The 27,669-nt window shown below is 38.7% G+C and overlaps 1 protein-coding gene and 1 non-coding gene across 6 annotated transcripts; both read right to left on the bottom strand.

Annotated features, from left to right (window-relative positions):
- Positions 1-7,056: 7,056 nt before the first annotated feature.
- TMEM33 (transmembrane protein 33) lies at positions 7,057-24,370 on the bottom strand. 5 transcript variants are annotated; one of them, XM_036332451.1, is made up of 9 exons: positions 24,234-24,370; positions 23,980-24,059; positions 19,954-20,048; positions 19,088-19,275; positions 18,196-18,263; positions 17,103-17,236; positions 14,844-14,927; positions 12,759-12,920; positions 7,062-11,947 (listed from the first exon to the last, which is right to left on the bottom strand). In XM_036332451.1, the coding sequence occupies exons 2-8, from the start codon at positions 24,022-24,024 to the stop codon at positions 12,791-12,793; spliced, it is 744 nt and encodes a 247-aa protein (XP_036188344.1). In that variant the 5' UTR covers positions 24,025-24,059; positions 24,234-24,370; the 3' UTR covers positions 7,062-11,947; positions 12,759-12,790. The 5 variants fall into 5 exon arrangements, with proteins under 5 accessions (XP_036188369.1, XP_036188344.1, XP_036188351.1 ...); XM_036332458.1 differs by having other exon boundaries at positions 12,800-12,920; XM_036332476.1 differs by lacking the exon at positions 12,759-12,920 and having other exon boundaries at positions 7,057-7,414.
- On the bottom strand, positions 22,388-22,516 carry LOC118662048. The gene has a single exon (XR_004969584.1). It is a non-coding gene; the product is annotated as a small nucleolar RNA SNORA33 (small nucleolar RNA).
- Positions 24,371-27,669: the final 3,299 nt, after the last annotated feature.

Genomic DNA, 27,669 nt, shown 5'->3' with positions numbered 1-27,669 from the left:
CTAAAATCAACCAAAAATATGTTAAACTAGAGGCTTGGTGCACGAATTCGTGCACAGGTGGGGTCCCTCAGCCTGGCTGGCGATCGGGGCCAATCAGGGCTATCAGGGTCGGCTGGCTGGGGGGAGGGACCACGAGTTGTCCACCTGCGGGAGGTTGGCTGTGGAAACGCACTGACCACCAGAGGGCAGCTCCTGCGTTGAGCGTCTGCCCCCTGGTGGCCAGGGCATGTCATAGCTACCAGCCAGTCATCTGGTTGTAAAGGTCGCTTAGGCTTTTATATATCTACTAGAGGCCCGGTGCACAAAAATTTGTGCACTTGGGGGGAGGGGGGGGTCCCACAGCTCAGCCTGTGCCCTTTCACAGTCTGGGACCCCTCGGGAGATAACAACCTGCTGGCTTAGGCCTGCTACCGGGTGGCAGAGGGCAGGCCTAATCCCTAGGTGCAGCCCCTGGTCGGGCTCAGAGCAGGGCCGATTGGGGGGTTGGGGCACCGCCCCTGTCAACTCAAGGCAGGGTCGATGGGGAGGTTGCGGCACTACCCCCTGTCACGCACAGAGCAGGGCCGATCAGGGGGTTGGGGCGCTGCCACTCTCACACTCAGGGCAGGGCTGATGGGGAGGTTATGGCTCCACCCTGTCACAGAGCAGGGCCCGTTGGGGAGGGGGGGGGGTTGGGGCGCCGCACCACGTCACACACAGAGCAGGGCCCGTGGGGTGGGGGGGTTGGGGTGCCGCACCCTGTCACACACAGAGCCGCAGGGCGATCAGGGGGTTGGGGAGCTCCCCCCTATCAGGCACAGAGCAGGGCCGATCAGGGGGTTGGGGAGCCCTCCCCTGTCAGGAACAGAGCAGGGCCGATAGGGAGGTTGTGGCCCCACCCCCTGTCACACACAGAGCCGCAGGGGGATCAGGAGATTTGGGCGGCTGCCCCCTGTCATGCTGATCCTGTTGCTGGGAGGCCTTGCGGCTCCGCTGATCCCAGTGCTGGGAGGCATATTACCCTTTTACTATATAGGATAGAGGCCTGGTGCATGGGTGGGTGCCGGCTGGTTTGCCCTGAAGGGTGTCCTGGATCAGGGTGGGGGACCCCACTGGGGTGCCTGGCCAGCCTGGGTGAGGGGATGATGGCTGTTTGCAGCTGGTCACACACCCTTCAGGGTGGGGGTCCCCACTGGGGTGCCTGGCCAGTCTGGGTGAGGGGCTGAGGGCTGTTTTCAGGCTGGGGGTGACTGAAGCTCCCAACCGCTCCTTTTTTTCTTTTTTTCTTTTTTATTCTGGGCCAGCTTTAGCTCTGAGGCTTGGCTCCAGCTCTTAGGCCTCTGCTGCTGAAAGTAGGTTTCTGGCCTTTCCTTACAATGTTGCGATCCTGCTGGTTGAAGCCCGGCGGACTAAAGCAGGTTTCTGGGGTTTTGTTTAGCTTCTATATTTGTTACATAGTTGCTTAGAGTTGCAGCTCAGAGGCCTGCAATGGCAGGCGGGGAATGTTGGAGTCCTCCGTCACTGAAGCAAGCAAGCCTCATGTTAGTTTCAAGCTGCCTGGCTGCCAGCCGCCATCTTGGCTGGCAGTTAATTTGCATATTGCCCTGATTAGCCAATGGGAAGGGTAGCGGTCGTACGCCAATTACCATGTTTCTCTTTTATTAGATAGGATCTATCTATCTCTATCTCTATCTCTATCTCTATCTCTATCTATCTATCTCTATATCTATATCTATAGATAAAGAATATCTATATGTAAAGAATTTTCAGAATACATGAATGCACACAGGTAATCTATTCTAGCTCCTACTGAACGTGGGGTAAAGGCTGGGACACTGAATGCAGGAGATAAAGAAGGCCCAGCCCAGCTGGTGTGGCTTAGTGGTTGAGCATCAACACATGAAACCAGGAGTTCATTTGATCACGGCACTTGCAAGCTCGGTTCCAGTGAGAGGTATACAGGAGGCAGCCAATCGATTATTCTCTCTCATCATTAATGTTTCCGTCTCTCTCTCTCCCTCTCCAGTCCTCTCTGAAATAAATAAAAAAATATATATTATATATATATATATATATTATATATATAAAAAAATATTATATATATATATATATATATATATATATATATATATATATATAAAGAAGGCCCATCCAAGGAGGAAAATCTAATAGACATTTGCATAACCACTGTATTTGAAGTTAAATGAGACATCTAGGAAAGTTGCCTTTTTCTACCTGTGTGCCAGGTGTAGTGAAGAAAAATCTCCCCTGAGAAGTCATAACCACAAGCCAGTATTCATAACATTGTGCCCCAAATTTATAATTCCTATACAGAAAAATAATATCCAGAGCTAAAAATTTAGTTTAAAGTGTTCCCAGTTTGGTAGTGCCCCAGGCATCTGGCAGAAGCAGCTGTAAATCTTTTTAACCTCAAACTTTATTAAGTATGCATGTTCAAATTTCTAAAGTTTAATGAAAACAATACAGTAGCAAATGTGTATAAATTTCAAAATGGTAGGCGGTATGGGGGGAAATGGGATGGAAAAAGCCAATCAAAACAAAACCCAACCAAATATTATACAGAAATGACATTAATATAACCAGTGTTAAGTTCTTCTGATGTCTGGGAATGATAATATGCTAACTCAATGAAAGAATTGGAATATTTGGTGTAAATGGTTATGCAGTACTTTTTTTCTTGGCATGGTACTTACATCCATTTATAAGAGAACCAATATTGATAACCAGAAAATGTTCATTTACAGAAGAGTATCTCCACTTATCCTAATTTGCTCAAAACTTGGAAGACATGTAAATGTCTAAGATGACCTTCTGAGATTGGGCAAACAGCAAATATGATGGAGGCATCTCCTAAGTATTGAATCATTTATTCTACAAATTTTAAAAAGAATGAGCTAATTGTATGAGTACCCATTAGGATGGTACACCAAAGAACACCCACGGGGGCTGCTGTTTCCTAAGACTGTCACTTAGACTCTGCAATGCATTCTCAGTGAACATGGCCTGAATGAGGGCTGTGCTCTGTAATGATTTATGTCAGGAATTATCAGTCAGGAATTCCCACTGACTCATCTGTGGAATTTGGGTTTCTCACACTTAAAATAGAGACAAAAAGTCTGCATAGCCGAAACCGGTTTGGCTCAGTGGATAGAGCGTCGGCCTGCGGACTGAAAGGTCCTAGGTTCGATTCCGGTCAAGGGGATGTACGTGGGTTGCGGGCACATCCCCAGTAGGGGGTGTGCTGGAGGCGGCTGATCAATGTTTCTCTCTCATCGATGTTTCTAACTCTCTCTCTCCCTTCCTCTCTGTAAAAAGTCAATATATTAAAAAAAAAAAAAAGTCTGCATAATTGTCATAAATGTAATGGGAAGAATTATTAGCTTACTTAGGCATGTTGAAAACAAATAGTAAGTATTAACCAGTGATAATGGTCTAAAAACTTTTATAACATTAAAGGTTGAAATCATAATAAGCCCCTTATAACCTTGGTTAGGTGTTTAATGTAAAAACCAACTGGAAATAAAATCAAAAGCCAAGCAATGGTCCTTTCCTCCCCACTCCTATGGTTATTATTACATGCAAAATGAGAGGCACTAGAATTATTTTGCAGAAAAGTTGCCATCAGGGGACAGTTTGTTTATAATTAAAACTAAAGGCCCAGTGCATGGATTTGTACACTGGTGGGGTCCCTGCGGGTATCAGGCTGAAACTGGCATCCAACATCCCCCAAGGGATGCAGTAGTGTGTGAAGCGGCAGGCGGCCAGGGAGGAGCTGCTCCTGCTCATCCTGGTCAGCTGAGCAACTGCCCGTCTTCCCCCGCCGCCTCTTGCATCTCCTGGTCTGCCACACACAGCTATGGAGAAGTGGGTCCCTAGGGTGGAGCTCCCACAGCCTTTCTAGGGGTGCAGACTGAGGCTCGGAGAAGTGGGGTGAGTGCCCGAGGGGCACCCCAGGTGGACCAGGGAGTCGCCGTAGCTGCGTGGCAAGGCTGCCTTTACACGCTGTCCTGCAAGTCCTAGGGTGGCTCCGGTCTGATAGGAGGAGGCAGATACTAGGGACGGAGTTTGTGGTCTCTTTTTTCCCTCCCTCCGTCCCTTGGTCCCGGCTGCCTGGGGAGGATGTGGCTGGAGGGGTTGATGGGGGTCGGGGGTGCTGTGCCTCTGGAGCGGTGCCTGGGAGTGGTGGAATTTGGGCCGATGGCCTGGCCTCCCAATGCGAACTGCAGCTTGGCTCCACCTGCTTGTGATCTTTCATAGACTCAATCACCTGTTTCTCTTTTCATCTGTTCAAGTTGACTGCCCCCTGGTGGTCAGTGCGCGTCATAGCGACTGGTTGACTGGTCTTAAAATCTGAGACCAGTCTTAAAATCTGAGAATCTGATAATAGTATATAGAGAATAGACAAAGAAAGACTATAAACCTGCTTCAAGGTTATTTGTACATCTTAATGTCAAAGGATTAAAAGATTATGATGCTGTTGAAAGCACATTAGTACAATATAAACACTTATAGTTAACTATAACTTCCACAAAACCTTTTGAGCATAACATAAAAAAAGTTGCAATAAGCCTTACATATCCTTTGACTTTACCACAATATTAAAAAGGCAAAACAAAACAAAACAAAAACACAAAAAACCCTCTGGTAGGTTTAATTATTAGGATGTTTAATTACTACTCACTTTGAAATATATTTTATTCCCAGAAATATATTCATATAACTGAAAATGTGAAAGGGCCCAAATTAAAATATTTTTCTAAACATTGTTCCAATATTTTTGTAAGAAATGTTCTGTTTTTATTTTGAAATTGAGGATTGTCCTCAGGAAAGGGAACTATAAAGTTCATATAAAAAACACTAATTCAAGCCTTGCCTGGATGGCTCAGTTGGTTGGAGTGTCATCCCATACACTAAAAGGTTGCAGGTTCGATTCCTGATCAGGGCACATACCTAGGTTGCTCAGGAGGCAACCAACTGATGTTTTTCTCTCTCTCCTTCCCCTTTTCTTTAAAAACCAATGAAAACATATCCTCCAGTGAGGATAAATAAAAAAAGTTGACCTAAAAAAACCACACTAATTCAAAATAAGCCCAATAGTACAGTAAGTCCAAAAAGGAAGTTTAACCTTTTAGGTAAAGGGACGAAAATGTAATTTCTAAGCATTTAAAAAGATTATGCTTTTACTAAATTGAACTATGAAACATGAACCTGGTAATTCAGTGTCAAAGATTGTTACTTCAGATTGGAGAAGCCTGTTTATATAACTGTATCTTTTATGAGTTGAAAAAAAAGATATATCCACTTTATTCTGGATCACTGCAAATTTCATTCTTTTGTCTCCAGGGATTTTGATTTGTTACTTAAATGAATTGTCCTATTACTTTTGGAACTGTAAGTAATAATGTTTGTAGAGCTCCAAATTTGAAGAATGTAATGAAAAAACAAACAACACAAACTACAAACTATTGGGTATTTTTTAAAGGATATAAATTTAAAAATAAAACTGGGAATGAACTGACCTAAATCTCACAATTATTTGGAACTACTTACAAGGAAATTTAACAAGAACAATGGTTCTAATATTAAATCCCTTTTAAAAAATTTTTATTTTTCCATCACCATTTATCCCCGTTATGCATTCTCCCACCTTAAATCCCTTTCTTAATCTAGTGTCACAGCCCCAAATTACTTATCCCCTTCTTTGGTTAACAGTACTTGCTTTTTTTAAAGAACTTACCTGCCCCACTGTTTCTGGTAAGACCACCAAAATCCCACACTTCCATGTTTTCAACTATCTCCTATAGGGGAGGATAGTATAGTGTGGGAAGGCAAAAATCTATCATTTTGCCAAGAGGATGGTGGCCTTTCTCTGAGGGCACAAATATAGGGAGAAAAGTCTTTTTCTGAAAAATAGCAAAATTTCCCTCTCCCTTCATCTCCTGCTTGTTATAAAATTGTGGAAGACTTTTTCACACCAGGGCATTATTCTTAGTCACTTCTAGTCATCCAGTCTAAATAAACCTGTTAATTATTTTTTATATTGATATTAAAAAGGAATTTTTGAGGCTTATAATGAAAATTTTACTAAGTAGTGTAAAATAATGTGAAATTACTTAAATCAAAAGGGAAAGTGATCACAGGTGAGGATAAGGCAGGGTTGCAGGGCTGGTTAAGGCTGGGTAATAGAAGGGAGGTTCATTAACATTCTATTTTTATGTAAGTTCATAACTCACCATAATAAATTTTTAAAAACACTAAAACACTTGACAAATCACCTGCTTAGACTGACAACTCTCAAGGATCTCGGTGGGCCACTTCTTTGAGGGGTCTCTCCATTCAGCCAGCCTTGAGGAATGATGACCCTTCCCTTCTCAAAGCACAGAATTATGTTATAAAACAGCTCCATGTATTCCCACACAATAAAGGGAAGAGCATATGAATCAACAATGTATAAGACTCTTAGGGAAGACTCTTCACCATTAAATCTTTAGGAAATCAATTTTCCTAATACTCGTTTCCCCTTATGTGGATAATTCATGTACTAATTTAGTATTTACTCAACTATTAGAATGATCTTTGCACAACTGATTCCATAATGTCTCTTACATTATGACCTCTAAATGGACAAAGATTTGTTTAACTTGGTTATACTGTGTTTTGCTTAGTACACGTTAAAAATTGACACAAAAAGTAAGTATCTGCCAACTATAAACACCTAGATGGAAAATATATTCTTGTGTTGTCCTGTATTGACTTATGACTTTGGATGTATTGTATATTGTGAATCACTTTATGGTTATAAAAAACTTTTACAGTAGGCTGTGAATTTCACTAACAAAAAAAGTACAGAAGGAAGCAGGCAAGCTGCGGAGAGATCCACTGTAATTCTTTTTCCAGTTTCATATTAGACCACAAAATTCTACCATTTCTATTATTTGTGATGAACTGAGGACAAAGAAATGTTCAAATTCTCCTTATCCTAACAATAAGGCAATGAAGCACAATGGAAAGCTGAATTCTAACTGTAAATGTTTTCTGCAACGTAACATTTTCAAATCTGCTTAAATCCAGAGAGGTTTTTATTACACAATTTGATTTTTACATCAATAAAATCTTAGATATAACAATACAGATGAAGGAACAACAATTTAATTTGTACTGAAATAAATATTAGATATACAAAGAACATACAGTGAAAAAGGGGCACAATAAATTACAAGTGGAGACATTATTTTGCTCAATCACCAGAGAAAGCCCTTGACACTTCCAATTCCACACCAGCAAATTTATCATTCTTGCTGATTTAAGCAGAACACACAACAAATGTGGATCCCAGGGCTTACTTTCACAGGTACCAGCATAGATAATTTACTACCGTGATCCAATTTGGAAATCAGTAGGGACCAGCAAATCGCTGCATAAAAGAAAGAGCAAATGAGGTCCTTTTTCCTTAGTGTCAGCAGGCTATGATTATTATGTTTATTAGATTTTCCTGAAAGGACTTCACATTTTCTCAAATATTCAGGAGAAATATATTTCCCCTCTGAGCCCTACATTAGCATTTATGTGCTTTGGTCTTGAATACCAGGGAATGATGAATTTTTCAATTTATTTTATAAATTTATACAGTCTGGATAGTATTGGCCTGAAAAGTATAACTCCCCAACCTGTACAATATTAGATATTAAAAATGGATTCAAGAAGTTACTAAGAAATGCTGACATATCATTTATACAAATTTTTAGTTCAATATATCCCATTATATAGAGCACCAGAAGTAATGCATTTATAAATCAAGCAGGTTTTTTTATGACTCTAATCTTTGCGACCCTTTAACATTTCTTCCAATATAACACATCACAAATGTTACCTGCCCAAGACTTTGCCCATTTGGTCTAACTTATGTATGTATGCAAAAATTCATGTCAAAAGCAATTGTTTTATTTTAAAGTTATAAAACTATAGTCCAAGTTTGGAGCTAAACTGTCATGAACCAAGAAAAAAATGTTTAAAAAATGCTGAACACATCGAAAAAGTAGCTTCAGAAGGCTAGGAAGGAAAAAGTGAAATGATTTTGGGGCCCTTTTGTCCTGGAATATGAGCTATTTTTTAGATTCCAGCAAAGATATCCATCAATAATTTTTTACCATCACTTTCTAAGAAAAATAATCTACTTTAGATTTAAAAAAATACCGTACTTTATTCTCTTCTCACATTATCTAAAAGTCAACGCAGGTCGGTTTTCCTATTTGCACTACACAAAGAGAGAAAGGCCACTTAAGTGAATCCCTCACACAGGAGTGTGTTTAAGAACCCACTCGAATGTCACTTTAGGAGGAAAACATGTCCTACTTAGAATGACTCCTACTGTCAGGAAACCTCCCCTGCCCAAATTTTTTAAACTGAATTTATTTGAGTGACACTGGTTAATAAAATTATATAGGTTTCAGGTGTACAATTCTATAATATATCATCTGTATATTGTAGTGTTCACCCCAAGTCACCTCCCAAAATTTTAGCAGCTCCTTTCTTATCCTTAATTTCAGATCCCATAACAACTCCCCACCTGGAATATTATAAGAGGAATGCTCATTAAAACAATCTCTGAAAATAACCCCTGGATATAAACATGTTTTTGTATACTATCTGTTGAGCTACCCTATCATTAAGCCTCTGTAGAATTCTCCTAATCCTAGAGAAATTCCAATGAGGTGTTAAGAGAAACCAGTTGTCTCTGCAACTCAAAGTGAATTTACAAGTCTAGGTACCATTCCTTAAAAAAAAAAATTTTTTTTTTAAATATATTTTTATTGATTTCAGAGAGGGAGAGGGAGGGAGAGATAAACATCAATGATGAGAGAGAATCATTGATTGGCTGCATTCTGCATGGCCCCCATTGGGGATTGAGCCCACAACCCAGGCATGTACCCTTTACCGGAATCGAACCCAGGACCCTTCAATCCGCAGGCCCACGCTCTATCCACTAAGCTAAACCAGCTAGGGCTAGGTACCATTCCTAATACAATATCCAAATATTTCATTATGCATTTGTATTTCTATGAAAGTTTAAATTTTAAGACACTGAACTGCCTATAACCTTGTGTACCTACAAAATGATCATGAAAAAAATTTATTTACCATTATTCTACACACCTGAAAATGAAGGCGAAAGAACAATTTTATAATTGATGTGTTTAGGTGATGTAGAAACTTACAATGAAATTTTAAAAAAAGAGAGACCATGATCTGCATAATATCACTCATAATTGTGGCCTATTTTACTATTTACCTAGAAAGCATGTATTAGCAGGATACTTCTTTCAGCTTTTGAGCATTTCAATATTTAAAAAATGTATTCAGAATAAATGCTTGCTAAATATTGGTTGAATATTGAGTAATTACATATTTTAAAAGGTCATGGGATTAAGATCCTTCGTTTTATGGCTGACTCAGCCCTTTTAGTGGCTTTTAACCTTCCAACAGGGCCTGTGAAACGGAGGCTACTTGAGGAAAGAGTGCCACCTACTGATCTGTAATTACCCGTCTGTAATTATTTTCATAACTATCTGTAATTATTTTCTCCCTTGAGGTTTTGGACAAAATAGGTAGCAAAGTTAATCTAAATCTGGGTAATAGCGTTGATGCTAGCAGATCTTAAGGGGATTTGGGTAGGGAAGAAGCTTTAGAATAACTATATTAATAAAAATAAGTCCCACAATCCCTCAAAATTAATTTCATTTGTTCTGATAGCAAACTTTAAAAAAACTAAACCAGTTTACTTATCTTATTACATATACTCATTTTCTTTTTCCAGATGAATAATATTTATGTCCTAAACTTACAAACTTAATCTGAATTTACAAACTTTATTCTGAATTTGTGATCCTGACTTTTAGGAAGAAAGGAAGTATTCTGACAGCTTTATAATTCTTTGTTATACAAGACCTCATGAATCTTTAATAACTTCTGGTCTAATATTAACATGCCTTGATTTTTCCTGTAAGGGAGGTTCTTAAATATCTAAATAAAAAAATAAAAGCTAGCTTTCATTCTTGCTTACTTCCAGGAGCATCTACCTTGGTCACTTTATTCCAAGTAACTTTAACTACAAATTGTTATTTAAGAAATTTCTCTTTGGAATGATGTTAGAGTTTAAATTTATGAGGGATCAAGCAGAGAAAAGGAATGTAGACTTGTTGCTAGATAAAGCAGGTTTTGTATGATGCTTCCACCTGTCTGAAAGGATGTAATATCTAAAAATGCTAGAAAAACAGCAGCACTGTACCACCTCTTAAAGAATTCGCTATTTTGGATGTTAAATCAACTTTTTAAAAACCTGTTAGTAGAAATAAGTTCAGGTATACTGCTATTTTTTCTACTGCATTCATTTTATATACTGCTATTGTGTTTCCTTAATTTTGATTTAATAGGTATACGTTACACTCTAATTTCAAATGCTGTTATCAGCCGGTTGTACGTTTTCATACCATAGAATTTCATGCAAACTGAACATCTGGTAATGTTCAAATTGTAAAATTTACTTTGGCATGAGTATAGAAATGTTTTATTTATAAATCAAGCCTTCCTTTAAGTCAAACATGAGCATGTCAGAAATACAATCCTGTTTTTGATAGAAAGCCTTGAAGGGTCTAAATGTTCACTTTCTTTTTGTTAAAATCAACATGAATTCTTTTCCTTAGAAAATCTTTTTGACCAACAGTAATTTTCAAAAGAAAAACTCAGGGGCAAAAGAGGAGAAACTAGGGAACATCTGTAATACCCTCAACAATACAAATAAATAAATAAAAAAGAAAAACTCAAAACAAGAGGCACACTTAAAGGGCATTAAAAGTAAACCATAATAACCATGGTAAAAACAGAGCAAAAAGAATATTAACAAATGTAAAAACTGGTGAAACCTGAATAGGTTCTATACTTTAGTTAACAATGTTATCCAGGGTTAATTTCATAATTTTGATAAAATGTTGTATAGTTATATAAGATGTTAACATAAGGGGAAGTAAAGGATATATAGGAACTCTCTGTATTATTTTTGCAATTCTTCTATAGATCTAAAAGTATCTCAAGATTTAAAAATTGCAAAAAACAAAAAAAACTAAACTTAAAAATAAATATGCCTTCACTGCCAAAATTTCTTGATTTAATTCAAGATATAATTTTTAAAAACTCATTAGAAATCAATAATATACTGTTCACTTAACATTATAGTCACTTTATTGCTCTAGAAAATTTAGTTCTTGAAATCATCAGATTACATATATAGTGATAATGAGGCTAGCCACAAACACGTATACACACAAAATCAACTGTATATTATGAGGCTGCTTCTCTAACTTAGTAGAAAAATATTACAAAAAGAGCTGGTTATGGTTGAGCTATCAAATAGATATCACATTTCTATAGATCTGAAAGTTGAACAAAAAACCTGATGTTACTAATAAGTTACCAATGAATGTATTTGAAGAATCCATATTACATGCAGACAGAAGAAAATTGGTTACAAAAACCATTACATTATTCTGTACTAAAATTTTTGCAACATTTTACACATTTCCAATCATGTAACAGTAAAGATCAAAATAAATTTTATAGAGTTGATAGAAGCTCAACAAGTAGGATTTAACATATTACACAACTCAAGTCACAGTTGCATAATACATCTAATTCCCCCAATTTTATTTATCCAGCATGAAACTGAAATGTACACTATTCTCCCAAAATGCCTCCTCAGGCACCATTCCCAATCAATCACCTTACCCATAAACCTTTCCATTTAACCTTTCAATACGATTTGCTGGGTATATAATCTACGGGATAGTCTTCATTATTATTTCAGAACAGACACTAAGTATCAGTGATATGATCTTCAGTTATATTCTTTTCAAAAGGTACCTGCACTGCTGCAACTGTCCATGAAAATTCAAGCCTAAGAAACAGAGAAAGTTGGTAGTCAAGAATCTGATCTAGGCAATTCTAAAACTATACTAATAACCTACGTGTCCACACTGTAAAAGGATTTCCTGTCTGAGAAATGTTACTCAGTGGGTCTGAAAGGAAAGTTGTAGGACTACTGCTCTCTGATGTAAAATGGTTAGGTAATTCCAGATATTTACTTAATTGACTAGTAAGCTTATAGTTGAGCCTTTTAAAAAAATATTCAAATCCACAGAATTATGGAAATAAAATTTTAGGTCATAGTGTAAGACACATACAGAACTCATCTTATAATGGCACATCCAAAATAAATCTGTCCTAACAAAGCAGCACAAAATCAATTTAATGACAATTTGAAACCAAATACAGTGGGAAATGCTTCTGTTAAAATCATCAACCAAAATTCATAAATGGCAAAAGAATACTGTCTCAAAATATACTGAATATGTAAATTTACCATAATGAACTAATGCCAGATATAAATAAATTCAGATTACCAATTAGGTTGAAACAAATTTTAGAACTATTTTCACAAAAGAAATAAATGTACATGATAAAGGCACAGTAGCATCTAAAAAAAATGTGATACATTTATTACAAAACACAAACTTCCTTAACCATTAACAACACAACACAGAATTTTCTTGGAAACTTTTTTTATAAAGGCTTGATTTAACATGCCAGGAAAATATTATTTTTCCGTTAAGATGCATTTATGTAAATTATGTAAGTTGGATTGAGGTCAGTTTCACACCTGGAATTCACAACCCCTGGCAGAAGTACCAGCTGCTAATAATGCTTACTTATATCATATATAACTTAGCTGGATATTAAACTACGCAACTGTTGGTGCCAATCTGCTTATAAAGGCAATGCTCTGGAGACAAAGTCTTCTCACAAACAGAGGGCAAGCAGGTTTCATTATTATATGTTCAACAATAATCCTCAATTCATTAAACAAGGTCCTGCAAGATAAAATAGTTTTCTTTCAGAAACACAAGGGAAGAAGCAACACAATGCAAGGCAAATGCTAATGAAGGAATTTCCCACAGCCATTAAAGAATTTGAAGAAGTAAAAAAAATAACTAGAATGCAATGCCCAGAATTTCCCCTACAAAACACAAAATAAAATTCTCAAATCAACACCTGTCCTTTGGGGAGAAAAGTTCATTTAACAAAAGCATTTAATAAATGGCTACCTCTGAGGGCTGAGATTAGGGATGATTTATATCTTTACAGTAGAATCCTATCATTTTCATACTTAGGCAAATTCAACTAGTTCTAAAAAAGAGAACAAGAAAGTGAAAATTATGTAACATGGGCAATCCCACCTACTATTTCCTTAAATAAACATACTGTTTTCTAGAATAGGCACTTTATGGAGTTGTAGTGAAGTTTAAATGAGATAACACAGATGTTCAATGGATGTTAGTTCCCAGTTGGATCATTACACTGGTCAAACTGGCACTTGTCTTCCTTCAGACTAAAGCCCAAGTCCTTAACATCTAATGCCCTCCAGAATCTGGTCTCAATCAAATTGTCTTCTTCATCTCCTGCCACTCTCTGCCACGACTCCCATGTTCCAATTATGTTGCATGTTTGTGCCCAAAACAGGTTGAAGACTTGACTTTGCATTAATTGTGCTCGTTGCCTACAAAGTACTCTTTATTACACACGCTACACATCCCACATATATTGTACAGGCTAGCAGACACAATATCATGTATCTTGTACCGTAATTGATCATCAATGGTAATAATTTTCACCTTATGTGCTGACTCATCCTGTATAAAGACAACTCCTGCTATACTTTTCTGTATCTTCCATGTTATTTTTATGGTTAGGAAAAAGCAATAAGCTACTGCTCAAACAAACAAATGAAAAAGGAGCCCTGGCCAGGTGGCTCAGCTACTTAAGAGCATTGTCCATACACCAAAAGGTTGTGGGTTCAATCCCTGGTCACGGTACGTATGGGAGACTACTGATAGATGTTTCTCCTCTCTCTCTCAAAAAAACAAATCAATGAAAACATATCCTCAGGTGAGGATTTTTAAAAAAGGGGGATGTTATATGCCCTCACACAAAGACAAGAAGGAAATTTGAAAATATCCATGTGTGAGAGAAACACCAATTGGCTGCCTCCAGCATGCCCCTAACAAAGATGGAGCCCACAACACAGGCTGTGCCCTGACTGGGAATGGAACCAGAAACCTTTTGGTGCATGAGACAATGCCCAACAACTGAGCTACACCAGCTAGGGCCAATCTCAGTTTTTAAAAAGAAATACAACCACCACCCGGCTGGCGTGGCTCAGTGGTTGAACATCAACCTATGAACCAGGAGGTCACAGATTACCAGTCAGGGCACATGCTGGGTTGTGGGCTCAGTCCCCAGTGTGGGGCGTGCAGGAGGCAGCCAATCAATGATGCTCTCTCATTGATGTTTCTGTCTTTCACTCTCACTTTCTCTCTGCAATCAATAAAAGTATATTTTTTTAAAAAAGAAAATACAACCACCTTCTCACCAACCCTAGACAGTTCTAAGGCCTAGAGTTTAAATGTATAAAAACATTGTTTGCTTCTAAATTCTAACATAAAACTGAACTAACTTAACTCAGTGGTTGAGCTTTGACCTATGATGAACCAGGATATCATGGTTCAATTCCTGATCAGGGCACATGCCCAGGTTGTGGCTTACTCCCCAATAGGGGACATGCAAGAGGCAGCCAATCAATGATTCTCTCTCATCATTGATGTTTCTATCTCTTCCTCTCTGAAATCAATAGAAACATATATATTTAAAAAAGCAAAATAACTTAAAAGTTACAAATACTGTATTTCACAATACTCTTAACAAACAAAACAGATTTGAACTAATCCCCAGCTTACCGACAATATGGATTTCTTCGAGAAGAGTATCGGAGAGTAAGAAATCTATAGTATATAAAAGGCTGGAGCAAACTTCCTTGACCGCTAAAAGAAACAAATACAGAGGTAATAAGTATACACCATTAATTCGTATACATACTCTCAAAACTTAAAGGCAATTTAATTGGAGGGTGTGTCTTTATTAATCAAACTAGAGGCCCTCTGAGCACCGGTGAGGTCCCTCAGACTGGCCTGTGCCCTCTTGCAATCTGGGGTGCAGGTGAAGCAGATTTGGAGCCGACAGTGCCCCAGCAGCACCATGGCCAATTCCACAAGGAATCAGGCCCCCTCCTCTACTGGTTGGAGCGTCTGCCCCCCGGTGGCTACCGGACGAATGGTCGGATGGTTGCTTAGGCTTTCATATATATAGATGGGTCATAGTAATACCTATCATATCTAAATCCATTATATCATTCCAGAATTATATTTAGGTTATACTATCTATTTTGGACCCAGCAACTTAAGCAATATGTGGTGATTCTGTTTTTTTCAGGGGAAAACATAACTTAAAGGAATGGAACAGATGCCTTTATGAGAAAATCTATAAAACTCTTACTACCTTGAAAAGAGAGTGTTAAAGAAAGGAATAACTGTCAGGTACATAAAAACCTCAGGCAACGAAAATTAAAATACTTCATAAACCATGGTCTATTAAATATAAAATGCACCCAGCGTAAACTCAGCAAAATCAATTCGGGTATCTATGTTAGAGATAACACTGAGAGAAAAGTATACTAGTAAGCAGACAAATAAAAACATGTTTACTGCATCAATATTTGGAAAAGTAAATAGTTGGAAACAAATGTCCATGAATAAGGGAATGCAGAATAAAATGTTCCATGTTAACATAATGGAACATTACACAGCCACAAATAAGAACTCTATATGTCGCCCTAACCAGTTTGGCTCAGTGGATAGAGCGTCGGCCTGTAGACTCAAGGGTCCCAGGTTCGATTCCGGTCAAGGGCATGTACCTTGGTTGCGGGCACATCCCCAGTAGGGGGTGTGCAGGAGGCAGCTGATCGATGTTTCTCTCTCATCGGTGTTTCTAACTCTCTATCCCTCTCCCCTCCTCTCTGTAAAAAATCAACAAAATATATTAAAAAAAAAAAAAGAACTCTATATGTCAACATAAATAGGTCACAAAAATACACTGTATGAGTGAAAAAGGCAAGATGCAGACAATTGATGCATTATAATACTTTTGACGTAATAAAAAAACTAAACAAAATCCCTCACCCACAATATAATAATATACACTTTATACCCATCTGCATAAGTGTTTTTAAAGACAACATACATGTACACATTATCAAACTCCATATATCTGGGAAGGAGAGAACAGAACTGCTACTAGGATTCATAGTCAAACATAGTGTCCCAATACTTGTGAAACTAAAAATTGAAAAAGCAATAATCCTGACAGAAATGTAGTTTTAAAACTTAAATGCAAGAATATTGCCGAAACCGGTTTGGCTCAGTGGATAGAGCGCCGGCCTGCGGACTGAGGGGTCCCAGGTTCGATTCCAGTCGGGGGCATGTGCCTTGGTTGCGGGCACATCCCCAGTGGGAGATGTGCAGGAGGCAGCTGATCGATGTTTCTTTTTCATCGATGTTTCTGACTATCTCTCTCCCTTCCTCTCTGTGAAAAATAATAAAATATATTTTAAAAAAAAGAATATTGATGGAGTGGTCAATACTCTATTTTTTCTTAAATTTTAAAAGGAAGACTTTCTTTATTCATGTATTATTTGTATCTCTTACTCTCTCTCTCTCTCTCTTTTGCCTTACTTCCGCAATTAAGATATAAACTATTGAGGTTCTAATAGGCAACAATTAATTCTAGACCATAATTAATGAGAAGGACAATAGGCAACAATTAATTCCAGATTTTTCTCTAGTACAAAGAAAAATCATCTTAAAAATAGAATAGACTACACTTCCCAAGATTCTTTCAAAGGTAGTTATTCTGAAATTAACTTTCCAAATGTTAAATGATACATGACAAGGAATGATAAAAAGACATGTTCCCAGGTTTACTATAATGTCTCAGGTTCTCCACTATAAAGTGAAAAGAGAATTGCTAAGATCCATCTAGCTCTACATATCAGGATCTACTTCAACATTCAACAGATTGAAGCAGGATAAAATTTGAGTTAATATATTTATTATAGTCACTTAGTTATCAACCTCCTAAAACAAATGTATTTTCATTCTTACCTAAAAAGCATAAAAACTGTAGCAGGCATCAAGAGTATTTCATTACAAGCAATGAATTTCAGAATATTCTGTTGATTAGCACTTAATTTATCCAAGAGGGATCTCAGCAGAGGTAAACTATTTGAACCCTTTGCCTAAAACATAAGAAAACAAACATTAAAAATAACAAAGCATTTCTGATCACTCAATTATTTTCTTCCTTTAGATAAATAGCATATTCAACAGGCCATACGAGCAAAAGACAAATATTTGGAAATGATGACATAAAATATAGAAACTATGTAAGGACAAAAGTTAGTGTATTTTCCTGCTTTGTTATATTTTATGTACTTGAAGATTTAAAAATAAAAACAACTTTAATACAAGTCCTTTACATTTCTTAAGATTAGAAAAATGGTGGTTATTTATCTCCAACCATAACAAAACCTGATTATCCAGTAATATAGTTAAAGTATCTGTGACTCCTTAGCTAACTAAAGGTAGAAATCACCGAGTCCAATTACTGCTGTGACCAAAGAACAATAGGGATAAAGAAAAAGGCCAACACAGGCAAATTTGGTATTTTAATTCAAATTCTGGTGCATATGCAGTCAATTTGCCCAGCACACTTACGTTGGGCTTAATGTTCCAACCCAAACATAAGAAATTTTAGTAAAGTAGCAGTTCAGAACATTAGAGTAAAAGAAATTCAGTACACTCTACTTGCCTGATATGTTAGAATTAAACCCTGACAGAACAAGAGCTCTCTAACAACTTATCACACCTAAAGGATTCAATTCCTTTAAATAATGAAGAGATTTCAACTTCAGAAATTCCTCTGGCAACTGGGGGATAATTTTAAATGCAATATTTTATCTACAAAATATACTGTATTATGAAATATAAATAAAATATTCCAAACTTAAAACTTTCAAATCATTAAATAATTTAGGACAAGTTTGTAAGAATTAGAGGAGCTTTTTGTAACAAACGTCAAAAAGTCTTAGTGTTCAAATTCATATCAACTAGCTCAAATTCATGTCAGGAGTAAAAAAGAAAACAAAAACCAAGCAAAAACCAAAAAAATAAAAAATCCCTGCATATTTTTACTTACATCAAGAACCTTTTTTGTGTATGTGGCAGCATGAAGCAAAGAGAATAACAACACTGGGAAAATACTCACTGAAGAAAACAATTAAGGAAAACATTTTAAATTCATCAAGTACTTTGCAAAACAGGCTATTGTATTATGTCCAAATATTCACATCTGAAATGGCATCTGCTAAAATGCGTGCAGTGACAATTTTTTTCAGTGTTGCAAGGATTAAATATGTAAAATTCATATACATTGGCGAAATAGGTGCTCAAAAAATTTCCCTTTCCTCCTATTCCCTTTAAGACTTACTATCTAAAAAGGTAGTACCTTTTAAATGCAATTTAAAAGGAGCACAATAAAATATACCTTTAAAAGGTATATTAAAAGGTACTACCTTTTAATGCAATTCCAGATTTTTCTATTAAAATACCAAAATTGCATTAAAAGGTAGTACCTTTTAATATACCTTTTAAAGGTACATTTTATTGTGCTTCCATTACGTATAGTTGAATAAATTACTCAAAAACTCTTAAGAGCAGCACTTCTCAAAGCACAAACCACTTTCCTGAGAGATGATCCACAGGAGGAAAATAACAAAACAATTAAGTTTAGGAAACACTAGTAACTTTTAGTCTCACAAAGTACATTAGCATTTCAAAGGTCCTACAGTAAAGAAACCTATGGGTTAACCTCGTGCTTCCCAGACTAAACAGCACACCCCCTTCTTTATCCCTTCCCCTCATTTTTTAGAATACCTATTATCATCCCACAACACTTTTGAAATGTGTAAACATACAAATTCCAAATGAGTTCTTTAATTCTCATTAGCTCCTGAGATTATCCAGTGACTTTATTTTCTACTCTGTCCATAGCAATGGGCAATTTCATTGTCAAAAGGTACAAAGGATACTTGTAACAGGGTAGGAATTGACAAAGATGAGTGAATACAGCAGGTAGTGGCAGCTGTCCTCTAGCAAAGCTTGGGCCAGGAATGCTCTGCTTAACTGGAAGTGCGGTAATCTCTGGTGCAGCCTCAGAGCACTGGTAAGAGCATTTGCCAGCAAAGCGCGTTGATAGAAGCTTGCTGCTTCATGCAACCTGCAAATTACCAGAGGAGAGGTTATCATGAGACATAAACAACTACCATGCCTCTTCCTCCTTTGTGAATTGCATCATAATTGCACAACACCTAAATCTATTACTTAATTATAAACAGAAAAAAATTACACCGGTGTGGCTTGGTGGCTGAGTATTGACCTATGAACCAAGAGGTTACGGTTCAAGTCCCCATCAGGGCACATGCCCGGGTTTCAGACTCGATCCCCAAGGTGTGTGTGTGCGTGTGTGCGTGCAGGAGGCAGCAGATTGATGATTCTCTCTCATCATTGATGTTTCTCTCCCTCTCCCTCTCTGAAATCAATAAAAATACATTTTCAGAATTTACTAGAATCTATTAGAAGCATCATTTCATATATATGCCCTACTGAATTTTACAAAGCAGCCATTTTTCCTATTAAGTAAAAAATGCAAAAAAAAAAATTTCTCATTTCCACACATGTATTTTCTCTCAGATTTCAATGTGATGTCAGTTTCCACATAGTACATAATATAAAATATTCTTCCTGTTAGTAACATTAGGTTATTAGTGCCTTAAAGATAAGACTTGTCTATTTGTTCCTAAATCCCTTGCAGTTTAGCAAGTCTTGCACTTAAGATATTCCATAAAAACTGGCTGAACAACTGAATAACAAAGACAGAAATAGATATAATACATACCCAAGAAGAGGCAGAACAAACAAAGCAGAACAGTACACTGTGAACAGGCGAGAAAGCCACATTGCTGTGTCCAGTTTATTGGTCATCATGAATTGCTGAATTTAAAAAGAAAAATATTGTAGTAAACTAAGGCTGCAAAATGTTTTTAAAGATGAAAATTATGTAGTTTTATTCCTATTCAAAATGTTTGAACAATTCTATAATAATACATTTTTTTTTTTAAGATCATTAGGTGAAGCCTCTTAAAGCAATCACTTCACCTAACAAGTCTGAACACCCTACTGTTTTGATGTGGTAAGTACAGAAAGTACTTAAATAGGAAAATACCAGTAGACATATAAAAAAATAAAGAGACTAATCAGGAGCCCCGCCGGTGTGGCTCAGTGGCTGAGCGTTGTTCCATGCACCAAGAGGTGGCTGGTCCGATTCCCTGTGGTCGGGGCACATGCCCTGGTTGTGGGCTCAATCCTCAGTAGGGGGTGCATAGTAGGCAGCCAATTGATGTCTCCCTCTCCCATGTTTCTCTCTCCCTCTCCCTTTCTCTCTAAAATCGATTTAAAAAAAGACTAATTAGGAAAGAAAAATTTGTTCAGAGATTTAACTACATTTGTCTGTATTCTTTCTAAACTTATAAAACTGACTTCATCTACTTTAAGACTGTTAAATAAGAACTGCTCTCAAGAGAACCAGAATGCCTATTCTTACAAAAATCTCAAATTGAAATAGGTTGGTCTCAGATCTGAATAAAAATGTATACAAAGCTAGTCTAGATTAAGTAAACCTTACAATGTAGAAATGTAAAACATGCTAACAGTAAATCACTACTGAACTCAGCCTGAGGGTGATTTGCCGATTTACACACAAGGGCATGACATACTCTAAGTCAACGGTTCTCAACCTGTGGGTCTCGACCCCTTTGGGGGTCGAATGACCTTTTCACAGGGGTCGCCTAAGACCATCGGAAAACACATATATAATTACATATTGTTTACAGTAGCAAAATTACAGTTATGAAGTAGCAACGAAAATAATTTTATGGTTGGGCGTTACCACAACATGAGGAAGTGTATTAAAGGGTCGCGGCATTAGGAAGGTTGAGAACCACTGCTCTAGGTGCTCAAAATATGGCTGTCTGGTGTTAAACAGCACCTGCCTCTTCGATTTTATAACTTGCTCATCCCTAGGAAGCTCCCCTACCGGTCTTACCCTGGTTTCAGTGGCTCTAGATTAATTAAACTTCTATATACCATTTTCTTCTCTGTTTTTTTTCTCATTCTCTGTTCTTGCTGCTTTTTGCAAATAGATGTGCCCTTCAATAACTTGGAATCTCTTTTTACATTGAAAAATCAACTTGTATTCAAATTCGAAAGTGGCTTTCAAATTTTTGATAGGATCTACATAAGTAATTTTTACATTAAGATCCAACACAAATGTGTGAATATATAAAAAAAAGTTTCACAAAACAATACTTACCCATACTATGTGTGATGGATTTTGGTATTTTGCTTTCTAGTTAATGTTTTAAAAATACTTAAGTGTTGCCCAGTCGGTGTGGCTCACTGGTTGAGTGTCAACCCATGAATGGGGAGGTCATGGTTCAATTCCCAGTCAGGGTACATGTCCAGGGTTGTGAGCTAGATCCCCAGTAGGGGGCGTGCAGAAGGTAGCTGATCAATGATTCTGATGAGCTGATCAGCTCATCACTGATGTTTCCATTTCTCTCTCCCTCTCCCTTACTCTCTCTGAAATCAATAAAAGCATTAAAAAAGAAAAGACTTAAAGTGTTTCCATGACACTGATATCAAAACTCACTAATGCACCTTAACCTGGAGTCTGAAACACTAGTCTAAGCAATCCTATATAACAAAAGCCTAATATGCTAAGTGTCCAGTCATCCCTTCAACCAATTAAAGAACAATATGCTAATGATATGCTAAGGCCACTCAACGGCTAGTTATGACATGCACTGACCACCAGGGGGCAGACAGTTGACTGGTAGACCATTCACTATGATGTGCACTGACCACCAGGGGGCAGACGCTCCAACTGGTAGGTTAGCTTGCTGCTGGGGTCTGGCCAAAAAGGACTGAGTGAGACTGAGTGAGATGGGCCGGACATGCCCTGAAGCCCTCCTGTGGTCCCTCCCCAACTGGCCAACCTCCTGTGTCTCTCCCCAGCCCGATCGTGCACCAGTGGGGTCCCTTGGCCTGGCTTGCACCCTCTCGCAATCTGGGACCCCTTAGGGGATGTCGGAGAGCAGGTTTCGGCTTGATCCTGCAGGCCAGGCTGAGGGACCTCACTGGTGCACGAATTCATGCACTGGTCCTCTAGTCTAATATAATTATATTTGCAAGAAGATATAGTAAAAAACTTTTGGAATAAATGCAAGTACATGTTAAAATTCAAGGACGTTTTATTGCATGTCTTTTTTACTTCTTATAGCCATTTTCAGGGACCTTAATGGCTTCAATGTCTTTAAGGCTCGTAACAGGGCTTTATTATTACCAGCTTTCTCTAAATTTTTGCAGAACACATTCAGGTAAGCAGACTTATTGGCTGGCTTTGCATGTCTTTTAAACAGTATGCCAGTAACTTTGGAAATATGCCTCTAGTTTATTCTATCCAACTATACTGTTGACACCATTAAGTTTAAATGATCATCAGTAGTCAAGTGAAAGGATGAATCTAGCTCACTATGCTGTTTCTATATAATATTCAGATTCTACAAATGTTCTAATTTTAGAACATTTTCTTAAAACCTATTTGTGTTTACGGTGTTCACTTTGTGATAAATCATTGAGCTATGCATTCCATTTTGTTCATTTTTTATGTGTGTGTAACCTTATTACACAACAAAGATTTAAAAAGGTGTATTGGTTTAAATTTTAAGAGTGAACTGCCCAATCATGTTATAAATAGTTCAGGCAAAAAATATCAATGGATCTTTGAGTGAAAACCTATTAAGGTGAAAAACTATTCACAGAGTGTCAAACTACTATGTCATAACTACTTAAAAAAAATTTTTTTTTCATTGATTTTCAGAGGGAGAGGACAGGAGAGGGAAAGAGAGAAACACTGATGTGAGATTGTAACATCAACTGACCACCTTGCATGCCCCCTACCAGGGATGGAGCCCATAACTGGGGTAGGTGCCCTGACTGGGAATTGAGGTGGACCCACGGATGATGCCCAATCAACCGAGCCACACAGGCCAGGGCTCACAGACTACTTAATTACAAAGGCAAAAAAGATATTTTTACAATGGAGAATCTGGTGGATACCACGCTAACCAGATAATCAAACTTAGTATCTCAGATGATGAGAAAAATCAACATAAAATGCATCCTGATATATATAATATACTGAGGATAGAATATCACTTATCAGACAACTCCAATTTGAGGAGTATTCTGCAGAACGGGTCTGGGTATGGACTGAATATTACGTTATAACATGTATCAATGTTAAATTTCCCAAATTTAACTGCAAAAATTGCAGTGATGATTGCACTGTAGTCATGTAGAATACGGAATTATTGATGGGTTAGCCATCATGATGTATGCAACTAACTCTCAAAAGGTTCTGCAAAATAAAGAAAAAAGGAAGAGGTATATATAAATAGAGATAATGGCATAAACTGAGCAGACACATTCTCTGCCAGCACGCATGTGCAGAATGAGGCGTGTCCTGGCACGATCCCACTTGGCATCTTCAACCTTGGGACCTGGGATAGAGACCGAGGGGCGGGAGAGGCAAGAAGGCCCAACTTCCAGGGCATACAGGTGTGGGCCACCTGCTCCAGGCGGGCCCGACAACTAGCCTGAGGTCGCTTCCGAAAAAGAAACGTGCAGGTGCCTCTACATCTTCGCTCACGACCTCCCTCGACCCCACCGTCAACCCTACCCCAATCACTAAGCCCAGTCCTGAAAGCAAAGAGCTTCTGGAGCCCTCGGACCGACTGGCAACACTTCCTGCTCCTTCCTAACTCCTGCAAATCAAGTCAGATCACCTGGCCGGCTCACTTACCACTGCGCCCGCCCCTTGGGGGCCGTTCGGGGTCGTATCCGCCATGGAGAGGGCACACGCACGCGTCCGGGACGCTGCAACTAGGAAAAGAAACAAATGTCAGCTCGGGGCCCCGGCCCCCGTAACCGGCTTCTCTGCCGTGCCACAAGCCGGGAGCGCCCCGCGAGAGCTCCAACCCCCTCCAGAGAGGCAAGTTCCCCCCAGCACCAGTGCGGCGGACTGCCCCGGGGACCCCCGTAGTGGCCGGGAAGTACCTGTCCGTCACCGCCAGGAGCAAAGCTGGGTTTCTAGAAAGACCTGAGCGAAGGCGGAGCTTCCGAGCAAGGCCCTACGGGGCTGACCTAACGCCGCCGGCGCGGGGTTTTGCCGGGACCGGAAGTGCTCCTTTCACTTCCGCGAGGAAGAGGTGGTGCTGAAGAGGGGAAACCCGGAGCGGTGCCCCGGGGCATAATGGGAAATGTAGTTTTTCTCGTTTTGGCTCCACCTGCCCTGCACGCCTATTGGCCCAGTAAGCTAAAAATCGAGGCTGGTGAAACAACTTTTTTCTCTTCTCCAGCTCACAGATGCCCCCCGCCCCCTGCCATTTCCAGACCACGAAATCTCTTTACTCCCTAATATAGAAGGCTCAGCAACCTCTTCTTTGCTGTTTTTCTCCGGGGGCTCATTCAGCCCCATGGTTCTACTTCTGAAATGAATTCTTTCAACGGGCATTTAAGGCGGCTGCTATGTGACAGGCCCGAAGCTTGGCACAGAAGATAAAAAGATGAGTATTGTAGACTGCAGGAGAGACAGACAAGTAAACCGAAATCACGCACAGTGCTGTGTGATACCAGCAGAAGCCTAATTAATCACAGGGAGCACTTAGGAGGGGACCTAGGCCCGAAGGAATGTGGAAAGGTTTCCTGGAAAAGGTAATACTGGCCCTAAGTTTTGCAGGGCAGGCGAAGTTGGCTAAGTGGGGAGGGGATTCCTGACAGCAACAAAGTGCAGGAAGCAACAAACGGGAGTCGGGAGTCGGGTGATTAGTTCAGGGTGGCCAGAATGAAGGTGCCAGTGAGGCAGATGAAAGATGTGAGCTACAGAGTCATGCAGCTGTGCTAAGGAGACAATCTGAATTTAACCTTGAAATCCAGGTACAATTTTAAGCAGAAGTGTGACCTCGTGAGATTTAAGTCATTCTGGCAACCAGATAGAAGATGATCAGTAGGGCAAACTAAAAGCCCAGAGATCAATTGGGAGGCCATTACATACATATAGGAGAGAAGTGATGAATTAATTCTAAACGGAGGCAATGTTGTGGGGGAAGAGCTGACTTGAAGAGGCCATCCAAGATTTGCCTTTTATTACTCTCCATTATTATTGGTTTGTTAGCGTTTAAAAAATGTTTACTTAAATGTTAAAATTATGTTTTGATGCTAGTCTTTTGTTATGAGTTGAAAATTTTCCTTTCCCTTTCAAAGCTGGGGAGGTGGGGGGACAACAACCTAAGTTTATATATGAGGGAAAGGTGGAGGAACACTCTGTTCTACAACCTTAGACCTCACACTGAACTGCCAGGCCATGCTCCCTGAAGCTGCTAAATTAAGATAAATGAAAGGGGACACAAACCAGGTGGCTTTCCAAATGGTTCATGGTTTGCTTTCTTGATTTATGAAAGATGATACTCCTTTTAATAGTTTGACTTCAAACTATTAAAATTCTTTTTAATAGTTTGACTTCATTTTTGGTGAGTGAATCACCTTAATCATATTATTCTAATAATTGAGTTATTTTGATTTCATTCTCTTTGCTTCTTCTGCATTCTCAGATGTGCTGAAGATAGACTAAAAAGCACCACAGATATAGGCCTACAATGGAGGTTCTAGAAAGGTTTCAAAGGAGAAATAATCTGTTTTTAATGGATGAAAATAAGGGATAACAATTTATCAAATTGTGCTATAGTTATTCTTACAAATAGCACTCATTCTTAGTAACAGCTAGATTTTCTTCCATTATCTCTCCCTAGAGCATAAGTATATGACAGGCAGACTATATTTTCTCCATTTCTGTATCATTCCCCCAGGCTTTAGATGCTGATATGGATTCCAAGACAGTGTTTCAGGCGATTTAGGAACAGTATAAAATATATTGTGATCATGGTAGGAGTTGAAGCCACTTTGCCAAGGCATTGGTTTCTGTAAGAGCTTTTAGTGGTTAGTGTTAACTATCAAATGCAGTGATTATCAAGAAGTATCATGAATAGATGATATTTGGTCCTTTTTTATTTATTTTTAACAATTGAAATTTGTCTCCTCCACCCACCCCCACCCCAGTGTATTTACTTTCTTCCTTGACCAGTCTGTTTGGTAGTGTTAAATTAATTAAATATGGAAGCCATTAGACCAAGGTAATTCTAATACTTTAGCCATCCAAAACACAAGCCCAAACATGCCTCAAGGTTAAGAAGGCAAAACTTAAGGGCAACCAACCACAAACAGCCAACTAGTCTTATTTTTTCAAATAAGGCAAGTATTTAAAGTATAGCCTATCAAGTAATTCCATTGCCTTGCTTCTGCCATTTCTATATAAAAGTCTTCTCTAGCTCCTGTCAGTGGAGTGCTTCTAGCCACTTATGGTTTGGCACTTCCTGCTTTGAATTAATTTTTGCTCAAATAAACTTAAAATTTTTAATATGCCTTGGGTTATCTTTTAACAGTAGTGAGATAACTTATCAAATATACATGGTTGTCTTAGCCAGGACTCTCCTAATGGCAAGTAACAGAAATTAAGCCCAGACAGACTTATGAGGGAAACGGAACGAAATAATTGATTACATTGGAAAAACCAGAGGTAGATGATCTTATAATAGACATGACTGGAATTAAGAGTACAAATGAGCCTGGCTAGTGTGGCTCAGTGGTTGAACATCGACTCATGAATCCTGGGGTCCCTGGTTCAATTCCCAGTCAGGGCACATGCCTGCATTTCGGGCTCGATCCCCAGTAGGGGGAGTGCAGAAGGCAGTCTATTTATGTTTCTATCTCTCTATCATTCTCCCTTCCTCTCTCTTTCTCAAATCAATAAAAACATTAAAAACACACACAACAGAGTACAAATGATATCAAATGACTCTGTGTTCTCCTTTCTGCTTCCCTCTGAGTTGACTTCATTGTCAAGCTGATTCTCCCTCAACTCAAGTCCATATTCTACCATGTTAGCAAGACTAGACCATAGAAAGTGCCTCTTACCTGATACTTTTCAAATAATGATCCAGGCTTGATTCTTAGTGGGTCAAATTTGGTCCCCTAAATTCTTTTTGTTTTTAAACATAGTTTTATTCATTTCAGAGAGGAAGGGCGAGGGAGAGAGAGAGAAACATCAATGATGAGAATCATTGATCAGCTGCCTCCTGCACACCCCCTACTGGGGGCCAAGCCCGAAACCTGGGCATATACCCTGACCAGGAATGGAACCATGACCTCCTGGTTTATAGGTCGATGCTCAACTACTGAGCCACACTGGCCAGGCTCATAAATTCTTAAACCTATCATTGATACAGATGGGCCAGGCTTGGGTCATTCACCTACTCTTGTCTGAATGGAGTGGTAAGAGGAATATGTATGAGATCAGCTTCCTCTGACACTCTTAAGTGTTGTTATGAAAAGAATGAGATATAGATGCCAGGAAAACGAAAGTCACATGATTCTGCTT

The sequence above is a fragment of the Myotis myotis genome, unplaced genomic scaffold, assembly GCF_014108235.1.
Source record: "Myotis myotis isolate mMyoMyo1 unplaced genomic scaffold, mMyoMyo1.p scaffold_m19_p_1, whole genome shotgun sequence".
Classification (NCBI taxonomy): domain Eukaryota; kingdom Metazoa; phylum Chordata; class Mammalia; order Chiroptera; family Vespertilionidae; genus Myotis; species Myotis myotis.
The sequence above is the reverse complement of the archived record's forward strand: the minus strand, read 5'-3'. Positions and strand labels throughout refer to the sequence as shown.

Coding starts and splice junctions, on each gene's coding strand:
- TMEM33 (XM_036332441.1), bottom strand. CDS start 24,024: ATGGCGGATACGACCCCGAACGGCCCCCAAGGGGCGGGCGCAGTG. Junction 19,276..19,953: donor TTTGTTCTGCCTCTTCTTGG/GTATGTATTATA, acceptor GGTAATTTGCAG/GTTGCATGAAGCAGCAAGCT. Junction 12,921..14,843: donor CGAAGAAATCCATATTGTCG/GTAAGCTGGGGA, acceptor TTTATCTTGCAG/GACCTTGTTTAATGAATTGA.